Source organism: Andrographis paniculata, unplaced genomic scaffold, assembly GCF_009805555.1.
Source record: "Andrographis paniculata isolate CXL003 unplaced genomic scaffold, ASM980555v1 Contig51END, whole genome shotgun sequence".
Taxonomy (NCBI): Eukaryota; Viridiplantae; Streptophyta; class Magnoliopsida; order Lamiales; family Acanthaceae; genus Andrographis; species Andrographis paniculata.
Genome location: NW_026137586.1, coordinates 3,737,497 through 3,757,381, shown reverse-complemented (window position 1 = coordinate 3,757,381; position 19,885 = coordinate 3,737,497). Strand labels below are relative to the sequence as shown.

The 19,885-nt window shown below is 35.7% G+C and overlaps 1 protein-coding gene and 2 long non-coding RNA genes across 3 annotated transcripts; all 3 read right to left on the bottom strand.

Annotated features, from left to right (window-relative positions):
• Nucleotides 1-3,054: 3,054 nt before the first annotated feature.
• LOC127253848 (uncharacterized) lies at nt 3,055-4,804 on the bottom strand. The gene is made up of 4 exons (XR_007839349.1): nt 4,644-4,804; nt 4,249-4,375; nt 4,097-4,172; nt 3,055-3,399 (listed from the first exon to the last, which is right to left on the bottom strand). It is a non-coding gene; the product is annotated as an uncharacterized LOC127253848 (long non-coding RNA).
• A 9-nt stretch (nt 4,805-4,813) lies between these two features.
• Nucleotides 4,814-7,015, bottom strand: LOC127253573 (uncharacterized). Its single transcript, XM_051278224.1, has one exon. The coding sequence runs from the start codon at nt 7,013-7,015 to the stop codon at nt 4,814-4,816; it is 2,202 nt and encodes a 733-aa protein (XP_051134181.1).
• A 5,410-nt stretch (nt 7,016-12,425) lies between these two features.
• Nucleotides 12,426-15,506, bottom strand: LOC127253611 (uncharacterized). The gene is made up of 4 exons (XR_007839281.1): nt 15,356-15,506; nt 15,061-15,178; nt 13,090-13,800; nt 12,426-13,006 (listed from the first exon to the last, which is right to left on the bottom strand). It is a non-coding gene; the product is annotated as an uncharacterized LOC127253611 (long non-coding RNA).
• Nucleotides 15,507-19,885: the final 4,379 nt, after the last annotated feature.

The window sequence follows — 19,885 nt, the reverse complement described above, 5'->3', positions numbered from 1 at the left end:
GATAAGAAGAAAGAAATGTAAGCTCAACAATCAAACTTTGTGTATATCAAAGAGGTTTAAAAATGGGGAAGAAAATATACCTGCAGAGCCAAAAGAGGAGGAAAGCAGTATGTTCCAACTCGGAAACAGGGGTATCCTCCTTACCCTGATATTTATTGACAAAGTATGTCCACCCTCTTTCTCTTTCAGGCAGTTTGGCCAGAGCCCAACCTTGATGGTTGGGGGAAAGTTCTTGATTCCCCAGAGAAACCAGAACGGGGTCCTCTCCTGTGATCGGCAAATGCGCGATCACTGCTACATCCATTAGGGTTGGACCCATTGGACCTGAAGGGAGGAAAAAGGCACCTGTTTGTGAATGCCAAAAAGCCGCCATGGCCATCAAAACCTTGTCATGGAGGTAGAGGGGTTGCGTCGAAAGGAGAATAGCTTTATCGATCCCTTGGGCTTTCCATTGATTTTCAAAATGTGGAAGGAGCCTCGCGTACCATTTCCGGTAAGCATCTTTTGGGTCGGTCAAGTGAGTCTTGATGCTATCTAGAAGGCGTTCCGGTTTGAACGCTTCATTGTTGACGATAATGGGAGAAACTTGAACAATGACTGAACTCATACGCTCAGCATCCGCAGTGGTAGTGCAGTAAGGGCGGATTGTAGGGGTAAGAACTTTGGAAGATACAAGGGGTATTGAGGGTTCAGTTCCATCAAAAGGGAGTGCAGGAACGTATTGGTTAGCCATTTACGCGAGGGTAAGGAAAGGTTGAAGGAGAAAACGAAGGAGGGAGTTATACGAGAGCAGAAAGGGTTTTAGAATTGTGAATGTGTAAGTTTGAGAAGTTGAAGTGGGGTTTAACATAAACCCTTTGATTTGACGCAGCGCAGTGTGATGATCACATTGTAACCCTAAAACGTCACGTCTTCTGTAGTTCGAGGAGTGACGTTTCGGCGGGACGAGACAAGTTGTTGAGCACAAAATAATGGATAGGATTTAGGAAATAGGCCTGCCAAGATTAGGTCATCCGAAATGTCCAATGGGCTTTTGAAAGTCCGAATATGATTTGCAGTAACCAGGTCGGATGAGTTTTGAATTTGTCCAAAACCGGTCGGGTAAATCCTCTAGGTTGGGCGAATGAGGAGATTGGACCCGGTCGGGACCAAATAGTTCAGACGTCAAAATCGGAAAATAGAGAAATATCACCCTGAGATTAGGGATTTCTAAGTAATGTAGAATAGTAAAATTGTTACATATGAAATTTTGAATTATGTTAAAAAGCTTAGGGTAAAAAGAAAAATGTGTGTAGGAATGCACTTGATGAAACTGGCGGAGGGGCCCTGTTGGAAACTCAGGAATAGTAAATATATTTCTAAGGAAATTGCGGGTCGGAAAGGTCCTCAGGTCGGGAGGTTCTCAAGGCGGAAGGTCCTCACGTCGGGAGGTCCGGAAGTCGGGAAGTTCGGAGGTCGGAAAATCCCCACGTCGGGACGTTTGGAGGTCGGAATGTCCTCCGGTCGGGAGGTACTCCGGTCTGGAGATACCCAGGTCGGAGCTCTGCAGCTCGGTAAGTGCTCAGGTCGGAAGGTCCTACGTCTTGAGGTCCCCAGGTCGGGAAATCCTCAGGTCGGAAGGTCGTCAGGACGGAAAGTCCATAGGTGGGAAGGTCATCAGGTCGGGAAATACTGAGGTCGGGGGTTTGTAAGTCGGGAGGTTTGCAGTTGGATCAATAAAGCGGAAAGTCTGCGGTCGGTCCAGGGAGTTAGATATTGTAGAAAGTGAGAATGACACTGTGGTCGGATGAGGACACGTGTCGACAGGAGAAGGGTTGACAGACCAACCAACTGTGGTCCCGAACACAGATCAACCGACAGCGGTCCCGACTACAGAGCAACCGACCAACTTTATTTGTCTTATCTCCTTAGATGGACAGACTGTCCTCTACACAAACCTCTGCGTCTGTCCGTACTTTTTCCTTGCCCGACCTTCGTGTTCATAGACATCTGCGCCTGTCCGACATTTTTTGTCCCGACTTGTGGGCCATTCGGTTTATATCCTGACCGATCCAGCATCCTACTGCCATTATTTATTATTATTATTATTATTTTTTATGCTCAACAATAATTATATTTTATATTTCCTCTCTATAATTTTTATTTTACTTTTTATTTATATTATCTTATATAAAGATATGGGTTAATATAATATTGTTCATTATATATTATTTGAAATTAAATTTATATATTTATTAATTGAGTACAAATTTCAATGATAGATTCAATTAAAATTAATTTTGTATTTTATATTTTTATTTTTATTTTATTTCAATAGTTTAATAATAAATATAGTTAATTATTTTAATTATTGTCAAATAAAAATTAACATTTAAATATACATGTATAATATAATACTATTTTAGAAATAGTTATCATTTATAGTTGATTAATTAATTTCTAAATATTTTAATTATGTATGCACTCGTGCATAGCACGGGTTGAAATGGTAGTTATTTTAATTATTATCACGTTATTATTTTGTTATGGTTAATTATTATCTGTAAATTGGTCAATTGATTTTGGTTTTGGATTGTAAATGTTTTCTGTTATTAGTATTTGTTAGGGTATTGAGTGGTAAATGCTCGCTTATTGAATACAAAAGTGGTGATTATCTACTTTAAGAATTATTGAGGGCAACATACCTTGCATTAGGCAATAGGCACACGAGCGAAACTTTCAATGTTGAAAAACATATCATGTTGGTTATAATCTTTTCTTCAGTTGGATTGTACTTGTTCTAAAATGACTAAATTGTTGCATAAAAATCGTTAAAAAACTTTGACACACTGAGCGGGAAAAAAAACACCTAGACGCAGAGGTGATAACATAGTATATAAAAACGAAGATATCAGTTGTAATCATTCAATATTAATCTTAACAAGGATCAAGCTGATGAGATAATGCATGTTCCATCATTATGAAAGTGATGTTGCACTAAAAGTTTTGCCCCCAGAATTTTGGAGTTGCAGCTGTAGAATGGATTTTATTCTATCTTACAAAAATCATGTTGAGATGAAATGGTTCTAGGGATTAAGACCACATTAGACTTTGTTGTTTACCAAATAAGTATGGACTAAATTAATGTAAGGCTGTAATGGAACAGCATATGCATCATATATGTAAATAAAAGTTTCCGGTCGTTGAGTAAATGTATTCCAGTTAAGCAAAGAGTATGCTGTCGGCAGCAAGAATCTTCTGACTGAAATCCGGTACTGTAGGCAGTTATCTCCCATTAATCTAGAGATCAGTGCTGACAAACAACAATGGTGATACATCCACATACTTGATCTCTAAACCATTAATGGACTTTGAAACATCTATGGCTGTGTATATGGATTGATTCATTCCCAGCATTTTCTGTACAACATTGTCCAATAGCAAATGATAAGCAGGACATATACAAAGAAGATTAGCTTAGGAAGATTGAAATATAATTTCCGTATTGCTAAATAAATCAATACATAACACAATATCAAAAATATGTTTACTGTATAGTCATTTGAAAGCAAACATAGTGCACAAATTATTCATTGATAACATTAAGGGGAACGATCTCGTTACGAAGAAAAATTGGAATCACGATAAAAAATGTCATCTAATGACAAGTTTGATCACCACTATAATACGAATTTAGATCAAAACTATTGTCGATTTCTTTGATAAATTACCATTTGATACTATATCTTAGCAGGATCTTCGATGCTCAATTCTGATCTTAGAAGTTCGAAAATGTTTGGATCAGAGCTGAAGAATTAAATACAAGATCATTACCTAATTTGAAACGCTATAATTACAATTTAATTGTATTCTAAAAGGTGTAGGAGAGCAAGAAACACTGATTCACTAACAAACCAATGCCCTCTCTTAGCCTGTGAATGACACTGATCTTAGAATCTCTAATGTCACTGCATTTAAGTGTATGATAATACCAAATAAAAAATATAATAAGCAAATAAGCAATTACATTCATAGGTAAGTACATCCACACTCTTTAGTACAATAGACAAGTTAATTCTTCTATAGTCATTTACGAAATTTCGAATGAATATCATACCTTCACAGAACGCTAATGTGAATTTGTCCACCTAATAGCATCCAAGTCACTTATGTGAGTAATTGTGGCCATATTCCTGTAGTTAAGCACGTATTGAAGAACTCAATAAGAAGATGTAATTTTTATAATACAAACTACAATGAATGTCCAACCTAGCAATGAACACTGGATTCTTTAGTTTCAAATAGCTTCTGAAAGCGCATGCCATCAGATACTTTGGTGTCGTACATACCCTTCACATATTTTGCCAGAGGTATAACAAACTCAAAGTGTTGACATCTGACAACAAATAGCAGAGCAATCTATAAGAGATAATATATGTACATAAGGTGCAGATGATAGAAACTCTATTTACATATATGCTACATGAAGAAACCATACATGCATAACAATATAAATGGCTAAAAATGAGCTTGCATCGAACAATAGGAAAAAGCAGGACTGAAAATTCCGACAGAAATAGAAGATTCATAAATAAATAAATGGAGCATAACTGTAACTCACACTAACAAAATTAAGTGAATCATAAAAATATTAGAGAACTTACCATGTTTGATTTAAGCCTCCATAAAAATATAATCCATGAAAAATCACCAGAAACAAACTAAAGAAGGCATGAGATGTGACATAAAAAGGCAAAAACTGAAATAAGAAAGAAATAGATTGTTGACAATAATGTGGGAGTAAGGGTAGGAGGTGGGCTCTTATGGATGTGGACTATGTGGGATTTGGAAGTGGAGGTATATTAATGCCAGCCAATTGTAAAAGCTTCTTGTAAACTATGTTTTTCGTCCAAGAAGAATGTATTCCAGTGTTGATGTCTGAAGGAATGAGGACATGCAAAGAGTCAAAAGATTTTACTCGTGATAATGCAACATATAGTTGGCCATGCATAAATACTGGTTGTTTCATGTACACTCCAACAACGTCTAATGTCTGCCCTTGTGATTTGTTAATGGTCATTGAGAAGCACAACTTCACTGGAAATTGAGTACGTATGAACTCAACAGAGCATTCATGTATATTGTTAAGCTTTAAAGGTATTCGTGGTATAAAGCATAAAGTTCCTTTTTGCGGGCCTGTTGCAATCTCTGCTTGTAAGAGATTGCGTGTAATTTGCTTGCAAACAAGCCGTGTACCATTTGAAAGGCCATTTGTGGGGTCTAAGTTACACAATAGCATTATTGGTGCACCTGTCTTCAAAACTAATCTATGAGGTGGCATACCATTAGGTGTCAAAGTATTTAGGTAATCTTCATAATGTGCTTGTTGTGATGGATCTTTAGTTACATCTCTTGCAATTAGTACGATTGGTTCTCCAAACATGCTTTCTATTATTTGATTGTTAATAGTATCAACTGTCTCGTTGGTTGGTGTCAGTATAGATCTACCTATTAATGCAGCAGAGGAACTTGGATGGAGTAAATTCTGTGGGTAGATCTTGTCAATTAGTTGCAACAAGTTATTATTTTCTAAGCTAATCAATGAAGTTGTTGGGATCTGAATCTCTCCTTTGTTGTTATTTACACAAGAGTTGTTCCCTACTTCCTCAAGAAATGTTGCAAATGATTTATCGTTTTGTGCCCGCATATTGACAGTTAAGTGAAACTTATATGCATGTGTAAATAGAGGAGACGATACACAACTTGCTTCGATGTACTGGTCCTTTGTTCCGTCTCTTATGACAGGAGTAATTTGACGAAAATCCCCCCCGAAGATTATAACTTTACCACCAAAACTGATGTTGTTATCCATAATATCTCTCATAGTAGTGTCAAAAGCCTCAATTAGTTCACGTCTTGCCATTGAAATTTCATCCCAAATAATTAGATTGGTATGTCGTAACTCATTTGCTAAGGTAGACTGTTTGCTTATCTGACAAGTCTTATGCTCATTACTATCCAATGGCAATTTGAATTTTGAGTGGGCAGTTTGTCCATTAGGAAGGAGCGATGCAGCAACTCCAGATGTTGCTACAACAATAGATTTAATGGTATGATCAGATGTGTATGACAAAATAGCAGTGTATAAGAAAGTTTTTCCAGTACCAGCTGGTCCATCAACAAAACAGACATAAGGTTTCTTGTTATGCAGTTTCTCAATAATAGTGTTAAAGACGAACTGTTGTTGTAAATTAAGTTTGTCAATAATTCCTGGGAGTGTGACCAGGTTAAATTCTGCAGGCGATGCCTGTTGTAAAGTTATTTCAATTAGGCCATTTTCGGACTGTTCGGGCATGCATATTCCAAAGTCATGAATATGCATACCAAATGGTTCAAGGAATTTTTCTACAATTATGGCAGCAGCACGATCAATAGGAAAAAGTGGAAATGAAGACGAGATTGTGGTAATTGGGACACAATATTGTTTGAACATCTCCCATAGTTGTATAGGTTCAGATGGTGTACAAAAAACAAGTATGGTAGCAAATAATTGTGCAAAAGCATGGGGCATTTGAAAAAGTGCAGCTTCTCGCAAACAATCCACCAATGGAATATCACTCTCTAATAATCCTAACGCGACACATGCATTTCTAAATGAATCATGTGTAACACCATCAACTGTTCTTAAGTCCTCGTATGATACAGGAGCACGACGGTACTGCAAAAGAAGGCGAAGAAAATATCTTTCTTGGTCAGTTGGCCTTGCTGTAACAATCCTCCCTACTATTGAACCTTGTTTGCGAAAATTCCAATTATTGTGTGCTCGATCCCATACAAAATGTTTTGGGAACTCTTTGTAAAGTAGATTAAGTGCCTTGGCATATACGTTGGTTGCATTCATGACAAAGAATTCAGTAAGCATAGTTTTGTGGGCACGTGCATTTGTTACAACATCTTGTAAAGAGTCTGTTACTTTGAATGAAGTATACTGAAAATTAGGTAAATGCAATTGTAGAGCAAGTACAGGAGGGTGCATATCTGTCAAGGGGAATGCAAAAATACGCCAACAAGCTTCAGGTGGAGCAACCTAACGGCCAGTTTGGAAATCAATAATCTCATCACGAGGTGTGTCGGGTGTTACTGAGCCCACAGTATATGCAACCCGATCATGACCTTTATACACATATTTGTAGAGATATTTTACAAGTTTGACACTCGAGCATACTTTCAAGTTTATATGACAATCAAACTTAGCAAGTAAATATGGATTATATGGTACCACCCAACGGTTGTCCAAAGTACGTCCACGCACAATAACAAAAATGCCATTATTTTGTCTTTTATACTTAGGATATCCATTTGGAGTATGAATTGTTTCATCCACAAATTCCTTTGGGTAATGATTCTTACATTGTCCATCAACCATGCACACATTAGTTGGGTTTTGAGAGCCACAAGGACCATGCATCATATGTTTCAAGACCAATTGCAATAAGTAGGGGTTTAAGTTACTATTAGGAAGTTTTGCAGATATAAATTTGTCGTAACTTGTCGGGTTGTGTAATTTAAATTGTGGAAACATGATAAGTAACATATGGGCATGTGGCAATCCTCTTTTTTGAAACTCAATGACATATGAATACGCCTGCACTTTACCTAGCAAGTGTTGTTTGAAGAGTTCGTTTTTTAGTTTTTCAAGTTTCATTCTAAACACTCGAGCAACAATGTCAGGTCTATCAGTTGATAATTCAAATGGTTCTAAGACTTCTTGAATCTCTGGCCATTGTGGATTACAAGTGATTGTAAGGAAAAAATCAGGCTTACCAAATTCTTGTACAAGAGCCATAGCATTCATATATCTTTGTTGCATGTCACGGGGACCACCAATGAAAGAAGATGGAAGGACAACTGGTTGTCCAATCATAGATAACGGTTCATGTTGGGATTGGTTAAAAGCGTCTAGAATACCCTGCATGGTGTCGTGACGGTGTTGTTTTTGCACTTGTTCAGACCTGAAAAAATCTAGCCTTTGAGTTTCTATTTTTATGTACTGGTCAGTTATATATTGTTGTAACAAACGGCCAGTATGTAATAGTAAAGTAGGACTTGTAGGCCGTATTTGGAGGCGATATGCATAGTATTCTCTAATAGAGACATGACTCTTGTCCATCCGGCGTTTATTACGCCCTAATTGCATACTGTAATCTGAGGAGCTATTTATTGATAGGTCAACTTGTTCAGTATAAAACGACTCTGCTGATAAATTAGGTGTTGACTGTGTAGAGGAAGACGAAGATGTAGCATAATTTTTCACAATACCTGGATACCAACCTAGCTGGCCAAAAGGATGGATCAATGGATATTGAACAGGATCATAGGCATAAGAATAATAATCAACCTTTTTCACAGAACCATCAACCGGATATACTTTTATGTCTCTAGATAATTGGGGACAATCTGAAGACCCATCTTGCCATATAATTGATATATCATCAACCCGTGGAAGATTATACACTCTTCGATCTAATCGATTGGAGGTTTTTAGAAATATTTTATAGTTATCAAGACAAGGCATTGTATACAATTGACGGAATAAACTTGCATAAGGGTTCAGATGAGACAACTCAATCAAGATTGTAACAATAGATGTATGTAAAGTAGGGTAATTACTCAAACGTGTGGCAAGCTCTTGTGTAGGATCATAGTAATAAAGTTGCAGGTTTCTCCGTACATTTGTTGAGGGGAGCAATGAGTTAATGAAATGGTGAATTGTATTGTTAACACGAAATATATATAAGTTGTGATCATTATTACATAAAGATACGTTATAGTGAACTCCTAATGTAGAGAAAGCAAAAGAGTTATTATAAGTCCTAACATAGGTACGAAAATGAGATGATAGTTCATGGCGATTAAGGAAAAGGTCTTGCAAGGGAGATGGCATGTCCAATAGGGGTAAGGAAAACTTCCCACCAGCACAATATAGGGTTTTATGCTCACGGTGGAATAATAATGCACCACAGTAACGACATTTTGTCGGTTGGGGTGCGACCCAAGGCGACACATAAATGGCAGACAATCATAGTAGTGGAGAGCATGCTGGCAAGATGAGTAAAGTTTCAATAGATACGAAGATACATAATAAATTAAGTAAAGTAACAACATTTAAAAATTTAATAAACTAAAAAACGAAAGTAAAAGACATAATGTGCATACATGTTTGGTTAACCGACTGACTATTACTTGTTTGGTTAGCTGATCGGCAATCACATGTTTGTTGCCGACGTCTAATACATTGCAATGACTGAGATTGTGTCATGGGCTGTAAAAAGTAGTTATAGGTAGAAAATAAATAAATAATAAGAATTTGAAAAAAGAAAAAGACACAAAACGAAAAAAAAAGTAAATAAGAAGCTTACTTATGCCCCACAAAGTAAATATAAATTGATAACAACATACAAGTTTTAATACCCAAATCAACTAATACATTAGCTTTACTTTTAAAGTCAACTATAGAAAATTAGTAAACATGTTAAATCCATTTTGTTCGTGGTAAAAACAAAACTTTCTCAAATAATTCAATAACAATGAGATTTAAAGATAATTACTTTTCACTTTAAAATTTAACTGGGGAAAAACAAGCATGTTTAAACAAAAAATATATTTTTTTTTGCACAAGATTACTCTATGTTTTGACCATTTCTTCCACAATCAAGAGCCCTCAATATGAAAATGAGAAATAACAAAGAGCAAATTTATCAACGCTATTGCCGAAAAAGTCGTAAAAATAAATATGCTACTCTAAGTCAAATAGTTTACATAGAATGCAATTTATAAGGTCAGAGAGCAATAGGGCCATTTGCATCATAACATATTGAAATATGACAACATGGTCCTGAAAAAATAGAACCAATTCTACCGTAAGCCTCGTATTTCAGCTGCCCGAAAGATAATGCAATAAGTTGTGGCTCTTTTTCTTCCAAAATTCAGTGGGTAAGAATTAACACCATGACAAAATAGAATAAAAATAGCCCTTCTTTTAAAAGACGCCAACAATAGCAATAACTAAATTCTACGGAAGCAAAAACGAGACAAAACTTAAACTAAAACTGGTCGAGGCAGAGATCTGTACTTTCGATGGCCGAATCAAAATCGCGCTTCCGGTTCACAACAACGAAGATCACACAGGGGAAAGCCCAACTGTTTAGGAAAAGTACATTGTGATGAAGATGATGATACAGAAAGGCGTGACTGGACGCCAAGAACGGCGGCTTGACTTGCGATTTCAGGAGGTAAGCGGAAGAGCAGAGCAAGTGGCTGTATGAAAAGACAGTTGTGAAGGGGTTGTCGATAAGCAAATCAGTACAGAGCTAGGTTGAAGGGGTAAATTGTTATTTTCGAAATAAGGGGCAGGATAGACTTTTCAAGTGACACATCCGTACAAGCTCGTCTTTTGAAGGTAGTAAAAACGGACGGTAAATTGTTATTTTGGAAATGAGGGACAGGATAGACTTTTCAAGTGGCAATTCCGTACAATCTGGTGTTTGCCCTTAGGTTGTTTGGTCTAGTCGGTTGCTCTGGTTGGTTGTTTTCGGTCAGATTGTCAGGTGAGATGCTTAGCAGTCGGATAGGCAGGCCGGAAGGTCCTCGGTCGGTTTCTTCTTGGTTCACAGGTCAGGGTCGGTTGTTTAGTCTTGTCAGTTTGACCTCCTTCGGATGGTATGCAGGTCGCTTGGTGGGTGCGGCGAAAGACTCTTTGACTACCGATTCCTCTCTGGATTGGTCGGTTGGGCTATTTGAGTTCTGGAACTGATATAGGGTTTAGGGTTGAGAAGGTCCTCGGGGGGTTGGTCTCGTCGGTTGGTCTCTGGTCGAATGATAAGGTCGGTCGGTTTTCGGTCGGGCAGACAGATCGGAAGGGCCAAGATCGGTTGCTCTAGTTTGGCGGCCATCGGTCGAATGGTCAGCGGTCCGACAAACAGGTCTGATGGTCAACAATCGGACAAACAAGTCTAATGGTCGGTAGGTCGGACAGACAGGTCTGATAGGCTAGTTCAGTTCTGGAACTGGTGATGGGGTTTGGCGAGGCGACTGATGTAACCAACCACACGACGTTTGAAAACGTTTCATCTTGGGCGGTTGACAGCGTTTGCTGGCGACGATCCCAAAACCTTATTCATGTGTTTTTATTTTGAGTGTCTTTTCGACATCAATGTTGTTAGTTTTGTGGTTATTAAATCATCCAAGGTATGTTATGGTTATTTGCTTTGTAGGAAGAATATTTGCTCCTAGTAAGTGATGACGATGTAGGATCAAAACTTGTTATGAACCTATTGTAATTGACTGTTTAATATTGCTAGCACTGTCCTTATTGTTCTCGTTGTTGTGATGTTAACTGTTGCTTTGTGGAGACTCACATGTTCGAAGGGAAAAATTTGGTGAGATGGGAAGATGCTCTAAAAGGCCGGAGTGCAATTTCTGCTTTTAAATCCATGCCATGAGGTTAGTAAGTTATTTGTTAGCAATGTTGGTTTTGTTGACGGCGGTGCAGCTACGTTGTCTGATGCTTAACTATTCCATTTTCTTCTAAAATGTGATAGAGTTATCAGTAGTGTTCTTCCTACTATACTTAAACTCATGGCGTAGTTACCTTATTTCATAGAAATTATTTTACTATTGCCATTGACTTAAGAGTGATATATTTGTAGCACATACTCAAAGCGCAGGAATACATGGAGTGTTGCTCGAAGCCGATGAAATTGTGATCAACTTTAAAGTGGCAATCAATGAAGTTTAATTTTTTTTGGAAACTGGCCATTCCTGGCCTTTTTATTTTGTACTAAGCGATGCCTCTCGGTGGTCTTTCACTTGTTTTTTTTTCATGTATTGGTGGAAGTTCAAATACAAAAGGGGAGCAAAACATTTACTTTTTCAGTATTTTCAATTATATTTTATGTATTTGTTTATCACTACGTGTAGTTACTTTTTTTTTTTTTTTTAGTTTAGTGTTAATAGCTATTTTAAAGATTTTTGCACTCCCGCAAATAGACAATGATGTTGGTTCATGGATATTGATTACTTTGCCTGACATTTTAATTGACTGTTTCAGGTTTTACTCATCCAAAATTCACAACTCGGCAGTGCTAGGGTCATGTCCGTTGACTTATAACGGGAGTAGTAACTGCATGAGCTGTACGAACCATTATGTGTGTTAGTGTAGTAATCCAGTTGTTCCCTCCTGATTGCATACTCCTTTCGTGAGACCTCCGTTACGAGATTTGCAAGGTCAAACTTACGTAGCGCAACAATCAATTCCTCGCTGACTTTTGCCATCTCCCTTGTCAGTAGAACAATCTCTCTGGCCATCCGTGCCGAATGCTGCAGGAACATATTATTTTTCGCTATGTGATTCGATATTTTTAAGAGAAAATTATTGAATATTCTTGTTTGAGAACATATTATCAAGCTTGTATTGGCTCAATAAATAATGGATGGCAAAAATAATATACATGTTCGCTTGATCTTTCGTCTATCATCTTTTCCCGCTTTGATTCGATCTCCTCCATCTTAGACCATCTGTCCGCTTGTGACGAATCAAGAGCCATGAGACTGCCAGTGATGCTCCGTGTTACTGAGGTTTGTGACTCTTCATATTGCCTGATCCTATGTTGACGTTGGTTATTAACTTTGTGGACATTCTTTGCCTTTTTAACCCTGAGTGGCCGATCCATATCTACCGCTGCAGGCCCACTTAACTCCGTCCGGCCAGGCCTTTTATTGGAACCCTCAGCGTCCACATGCATTTCCTATTGAGAGAGGTCTATTGGGGTTATGGGTGATTGATCGTGCGCCTCCCTCCGGATGGTGCGTCGCTCACACCCTCTTTCATTCTCGCTTGAATGTGGCACCTTGTCTTACCCGTTACAAACTCCATCCACTTTGGTTGATCCTTTAGAATACGCCAACACGCATGATGCTTAAAACTGATCTGATTCTTTTCAACAAAAAATTGTTCGCAGTAGTGTTCCTGAAAAGTAAATGGTACGAATGTTATGGAAGCGCCATGTAATGAATGTGTAAATGCACAATGATAGATTCAAATGAACTTACAAAATCAGCCGAACTCCACCCACTCCGGTACTGTCCCTCAGCATGAACTCGTATTGCAGTCCGTTTACTGCATTGTGATTTGATCTCCGTCATCCTATTCTCGCATGCTCCCGGGGTTCTTTTATTTTCATCCCTCGGTACTCTGTGAATCTTTTCCATCAGCCATGCAAAATCATCACGTACACGTACACGATCCCAAAGCTTCTCTCTCTTTTGGCCTACACCTACCAGGACATTGGTTGATACGTTGCACCACGCCGTAGCCAGCTGCACATCCTCATCAGCATTCCAGTTTTTATTTGAACTTTGATTGTTCCCTTACCCCTGCCTGCGGGGATGCTTTTGCCAGGAGTATCATTTGAAAAAAGCCGACAGTTTGTAGTCAATAGAGTGGTGTGGGCCTACGATAATTGGGTATCATGTTGAGCATGCTGCAACCAGCTACCTGGCAGCCTGACAGTCCACATGTTTTGGTAGAATCATGGGTCATTGTGTTGCATAAAGTACTGCACCGGATGATGAGGCTGGCTGAAGCTCATATGAAATTGGTTCGGTAAGGATGACTACTATGTGGCCATATTTGGGGTACTTTGAGTGCAATGTGAAGGATCCTGGGGCTCAGAGTGAACTCTGCTGCTGCGCTCAGGCATTTCCATGAGGCCTTGAACTGTATCATCATCAACCCTATGTTCGTATCCCTAGTCTGCCATTCTGTTCACACGTTGCATTAAAATACAATAATTTCGCTATAAATAGCATATTGTACACACTTTAAAAAAAATAGTAAAAACCAAAGGAACTTACTAGACTCTAATTCGCTGGACAAAACTAACACCCAAAGGGGCAGCAGATATATCTAAATCATACATATTTGTGGATGTTTGTGCATCGAATCGTTTGAACCAAAATACCAATGACAAAACAGAAAGGCTGTTTGTAAATATATATTCATATAATTAACTGACTAATAAAACATGTCTGATATTATAAAATAGCCATCCTTAGATTTCTATTTCACTAACCTTCTATTGTAAACTAATATATGACGAAGGATTTAATTGTTTTAATGTCACATTTCTCCGTCACTCTCTCCCTGTGTCTCGAGACTAAATCATATTGCTACATATACATAATTACTATGACTTCACAAGGGAAAGTGGACTTGGCATTCGTGAGATCACTTAAGCCATTACATATTTGTTGGAAACATTGTCATCGCATCTCACGCACAGCAGCAACATATTTCTAGACGAATAACTAATAACAACACTAATTATAATGCTGTAGTAAGAAAGTATTGCTGTAGGAAGAGTGTTTCCCCCCAAGAATTGAGAACACTTTCAACAAAGTTGTGAATGGTACCACGTTATGAAATAACCTAATACAGTTGTGAACATCTCCCGACAACACTACAGAGTCGAAGTTATTTGTTCATTTCATCATGCGCTGGTAGGCGTGTTGCATCTAAAACATGTTGAATGTTGTTTGTGGGATTCATAAGTTATTTTCATAAATGCATCAACATAGCCGTATCTTCATCACTACCGGTTTATTCGAAGTGCCTTACCACAATAATGGATAATTGAAGTGTTTTTTATTAAATTCAATTTTTCACATAGACAACACATGAAAAATCAACACATCGGAGCACTTCCCCGCATGCTCACATAGATTAAAACAATTAAATCGATAACGAATATCCCCCTACACCTACACTTGGTACCGTTGCCGACAGAGCCACCCACAATTTTATCATATTTTTTGTTCCTATCACCAATGTTAATTTACCTAAAAAAATACAAAAACTATGACTCGCAAGTAATTTTCGCTTGACACCTAAAGCAGATCAATAATGGAACACACATCCCATTTGAAGAACCCTAGGAAGAAATCGCATATAGAAATTATTTCATATAATACAAAAATTAAACTTCACAAAGTTCTAATTGCAATTTATCCTTAAATGCGCACCTGTATTCAATTTCTTCGATGAAATTTGTGCATCGGTTGGGGATATACTACCCGCGGATAATTTCCTATCGAACTTCACACTCATCGGCAGAGTGGCCTTCTTCTTGGGAGATATGAACTGAGAAGAGAAGAGGAAGATGACAAACGGAGAAGAGACAAAGAAGAAAATGATTTGGGAGAAACGAGAAAGAGCAGTACGAATAGGGAGAAGGGGAAGAAAAAAATGAATGTGGAGAACAGGAGAAGGGGAAAAGAGAAGACAAGAGGGAGAGGGGAGGAGAGAGAAGTGACAGACCTCCTCGACATGGCTTCGTCTTCACCGAGCGGCGTCTATTTCAAATCGAGATTGGGGTGTGGAAGCGACGGCCATTGCGTTCCCCTAATTTCGACTATCTGACACAATGACTTCGAAAAGGCTAGGAAGGGCTTCTACGCGAGAGCCGTTGCTTGTGCTCTTACTTTACTGACAATTACAGGCTTAATATAAAAAATAAATAGTATAAATATTCAGCTCGAACTCGAAGCCTTACGAAATTTCAGCCTTTTTTTTTTTTGCTTCCTTCCGCAATGTCCTCGCTAATCTCTGATTTTTGCTTCGTATATTAAATTTTATGCGCGAGAAGAGCGGGGCATAAACTATTGAAATATATAATATATAATAAAAATATATATAATTGAATGAAAAAAAAAACATGAAATAAATCAAACGTCAGTCTCCGGCAACGACGCCAAAAATTGGTAGCCTCGGTGCTTCCAATAAAAATACTCTAACACCATAATTGCCACGTAGCAAGTGGTGCCGAGGTCGATCCACAGGGACTGTGAAATTTAATTCCATTTTCTCACAAATTCAAATATTGGGGGGATAGATTAACAATTCACTAAGATAATTAAAATAAACAATAAAATTTAGATTTCAATGAGATTAAACTTCTAGCCTAAGGAGTGAACAAGAAACCGGATTAAATATTCGATCATCGATTTTAAATAATCTTGTTATTCAATTGATAAATTGGTTATAGGCATTAGATACGATCATAACGCCCAATTTTTCCTTACTTTATTGGCAGCAATGGTATGACTGATTAAACGTATCCCTAATCAAAGAAATAATTTAGGTACAACCATAAATTAATTTTCTCAATTGAAAATAGCCCGATAAAAACCCAATTCAAATATTCAATCAATTACGAAAAGATTTAATTATTTGATCATGCAATTCCTAGACTAAGCTTGTCAACCTATTTACCACTTTATCAGACAAGTGCACAATTACGGATGCAAATGTTCAATTGGCACACAATTGCTAAACAAATCTAAAATCCGGCCGCGATAAAAGATTAAACAAAACAATTGTAGTTATAAATCACAGAAATTGCACAAATACCAATTTCATAAACAATATGCAATTTAAATAAAAAAATAATCTCATAAATCCAAATCTGAAATCTAAATTCAACCATGGACTAGAATAAAGAAAACTAACTACTCATGCTAAAAAAAAAAAAAAAAAAAAAAAAAAAAAAAAAAGCAATAAGATGAAGATACTGATGATCTCCCGGTGGCGCTTCCGCTCAAATGCCTCGCCCAATCCTTCAAGTTATGAAATGTGAGTGTAAGTTGTGATATCTCATCCCATGCCTTGGCCCCCTTTTTGAGATGATCAGTTCTTCAACGCGTCTTTAATCACTCAATCTCATTCATCATGCCTACAATTACGTCTCAATCTCCGTAATCCATCACTTTCTTTGACATGCAAGCTTAGATCAAGTCTTTCCAAAATTCTTTGATCGAAAACATGGTATGAGCGTGAATTACTTCATTTCTTTGCACCAATCAATAATATGCCAAAATGAGTAAAATCTATCCATAATATTAATTATATCTTATAATTTATCTATATAAATATACGATAATATCTGCCATTATCAATCATAAGTTTAGTCTTATTTGTCTGAATTTAAAAAGTGTTGCAGATTGAAGCATTCACAAAGAATATTGCATCCGACTTTTTTCGGTCAAATTGTAACTTAAACTTTCTAATATTCAAATGTACTATCTCGATGAACAGCTGTCATACACTGGATCACAATCATATTCTATTATATTTGACTTTTGTATAATGTTATCATCTCAACAACATAATATCAATATTGCTCTAGCCACTACTCGTTATTTACTTCTGTAAAAAAAAAATTATATTAAATAAATCTAATAAGAATAAAATTAATATATTATAAAAATAATCAATATATAAAAATATTATGATAAGAAATATACATAAATACATTATGAAAATTAATAATATATCAATATAAACCTTACAAATAATATTAAAATAAACAACTAAGATGTTATAAAATTACAAGTAAATACACAATCACCAAACAACTAATTATTAAAAACAACGGCAAAATAAAGAGAAAATTGCAAAACATATCTCACATTTATACCCTATTATCATTTTTGTCCTGTATTTATCTCGCTGGCAAAATATATCTCACATGTTTACAAAAGTCGCTATTTATATCTTTTGTCCGTGCGTGACATTCACACCACGCGTCCTTACGCGCAATCACGCGCGGCTACGTGCGGCTAAATGATAGAATTAGTGACTTTTGCAAACATTTGAGATATATTTTGCCAGTGAGATAAATACGGACAAAAGTGATAATGGGGTATACGTGTGGGATATTTTTTGCAATTTTCCCCCAAAGTAAATATCATATGAAAATAAATTTGTAATCAAACAACAAATACAATATAAAACAAAATGTTGCCTACAAACAATATAATACAAAATATTGCATAAAACTATAAAATAATTTAGTCAAAAAAATAATATCGAAAAGTTGGACTTCTTGAGCAAAAATTTTGCTTCAGAAACAAACATACCCTACACAGAATTTGGAATACAATAAAATCGTTTAAGATGGTGTAAATTGAAATTAAAAGTATATGAGTTTTTAAAACTCCTATAATAAAAAATATATGAATTTTTATAACTATTTTTCATGAAATTTTTTTTTTCAAGACTCCTACATTACCAATTGTAGGAGTTTTGACAAATCCTATGATTCCCCTATATTAATAAGTAGTTGTGAGAGAAAATAAGAGTTTCGAAAATTACTATTTTTAATGTTTTAAGTGTTTCGGAAACTTTTATCATTTTATATCTAAGAGTTTTTGAGAACTTCTATAGTTTATAAATATATAAGTTCTCAAAACTCCTTCCAATACTATATTTTTAAATGATATTTGACTTGGGCCATTTTTCAAAAAAACTGTTAAATTCCTCTACTAAATTGTTATTGTGTCAAGGAGAACTAAAGAAAGCATGTCAAATCACTAGAAATAAATTGATGTTTTGCACTCCAAAGTTCGAAACCTAGTTCTGTCATTAAGTACGTGTTCGAAGAGGAGAATTCTAACATATTACAAATAGAGTTTGTTTGGTTGTATTTTGATTATTTTCATATTTTGATGTGTTTTACAATAGTAAAAATTTTTAAATTATAATAATTATTTAGGTTGCGTTTGGTTAGCGGTTGAGTTTTTTAGTTGAAAGTTGCGTTGGAAGTAATTTATTCAATTAATATTTGATTTATGATGTAATATATGTGATTTAAAAAAATTTAAATGTGTATTTAATTATTTTAATAACTGAATTTTAATAAAATATATTTAATATAGATATCATTTTTTCGAGAATAAATTTTTCTATAATACAAAAAAAAAATTAAAATATAAATAATTATTTATAATTAAAATAAATTAATTTTAAAAATAAATAGGGAATGTTTTCTTAAAGAAAGAAATAGAAATAAAAAATTTTAAATAGAGTTTGAGTGAGTCTCATGTGATGTAATATTTTAGAATAAAAATTGGGAGCATAGTATCAACCGGCCGCAAGATGCTAACCAAACACACTAATATAATGTAAATAGGTATTTCATATGATATTTTACATGAATTATGATAATATAATTTATGTTACCATAATGTGCATATATATATATATATGGTTTTAGTTACCATGTTGATTTGGTCAAGCGGTGTAAATTTAACTCAATCAGCATATGTATATTAAAAATATATAGCATTTGTTGATTTGACCCAATTAATATATATTATAAAAAAGTAGGACATAATTATATAACACATACTTTGATACCGCATTATCAGGAGCGGAAATATGCAGGGACAAGGGGCTGGAGCCCCCCTCCCCCACCCCACTCTTTAAATTTTTATACTTATTTTTTAATTTTTTTTATTATAATTTATATAACTTTTAAATTATATAGAGTAAAAAATATATAAACATTTGGTATATATATATAAAAAAAATCATATTAAAAATTTTAATATATTAAAATTTTCGATATGATCTAGTATCGTATTGAATTTTTTTAGTACGGTGACAATATATAATTTGATATTTTATTTTAGTATTCAATATATAGATATGTAAAAATAATTTAAAATATTGATACCAAAATTATTATTTTAAATTTTCGTCTTTGGGTATGACATAGTATATATCAATACTGTATAAAAATTTTGGTATGGTATCAAACTGTAACATCCCCAGTTGGTTCATATTGGAAATGTTACCGCCACACTGCATCATCATGAGGTCGTCACCTCCTACTCCGGGCCCCACAATACAGTATTAAGGCTAAAATTAATCATAAAAGCACATTATTATATAATAAAATCTGATTTATGAATATTTACAAAACACACTCCTAAACAAGAGATTTTTTCGGTTAAAAATTTACATATAATATAATAGATGTAAGTTCACTCACTCAGCCCGTCTTTC

Bases quoted from the DNA above. Each gene is read 5' to 3' on its own strand.
- LOC127253573 (XM_051278224.1), bottom strand. From the start codon at position 7,015: ATGCACCCTCCTGTACTTGCTCTACAATTGCATTTACCTAATTTTCAG.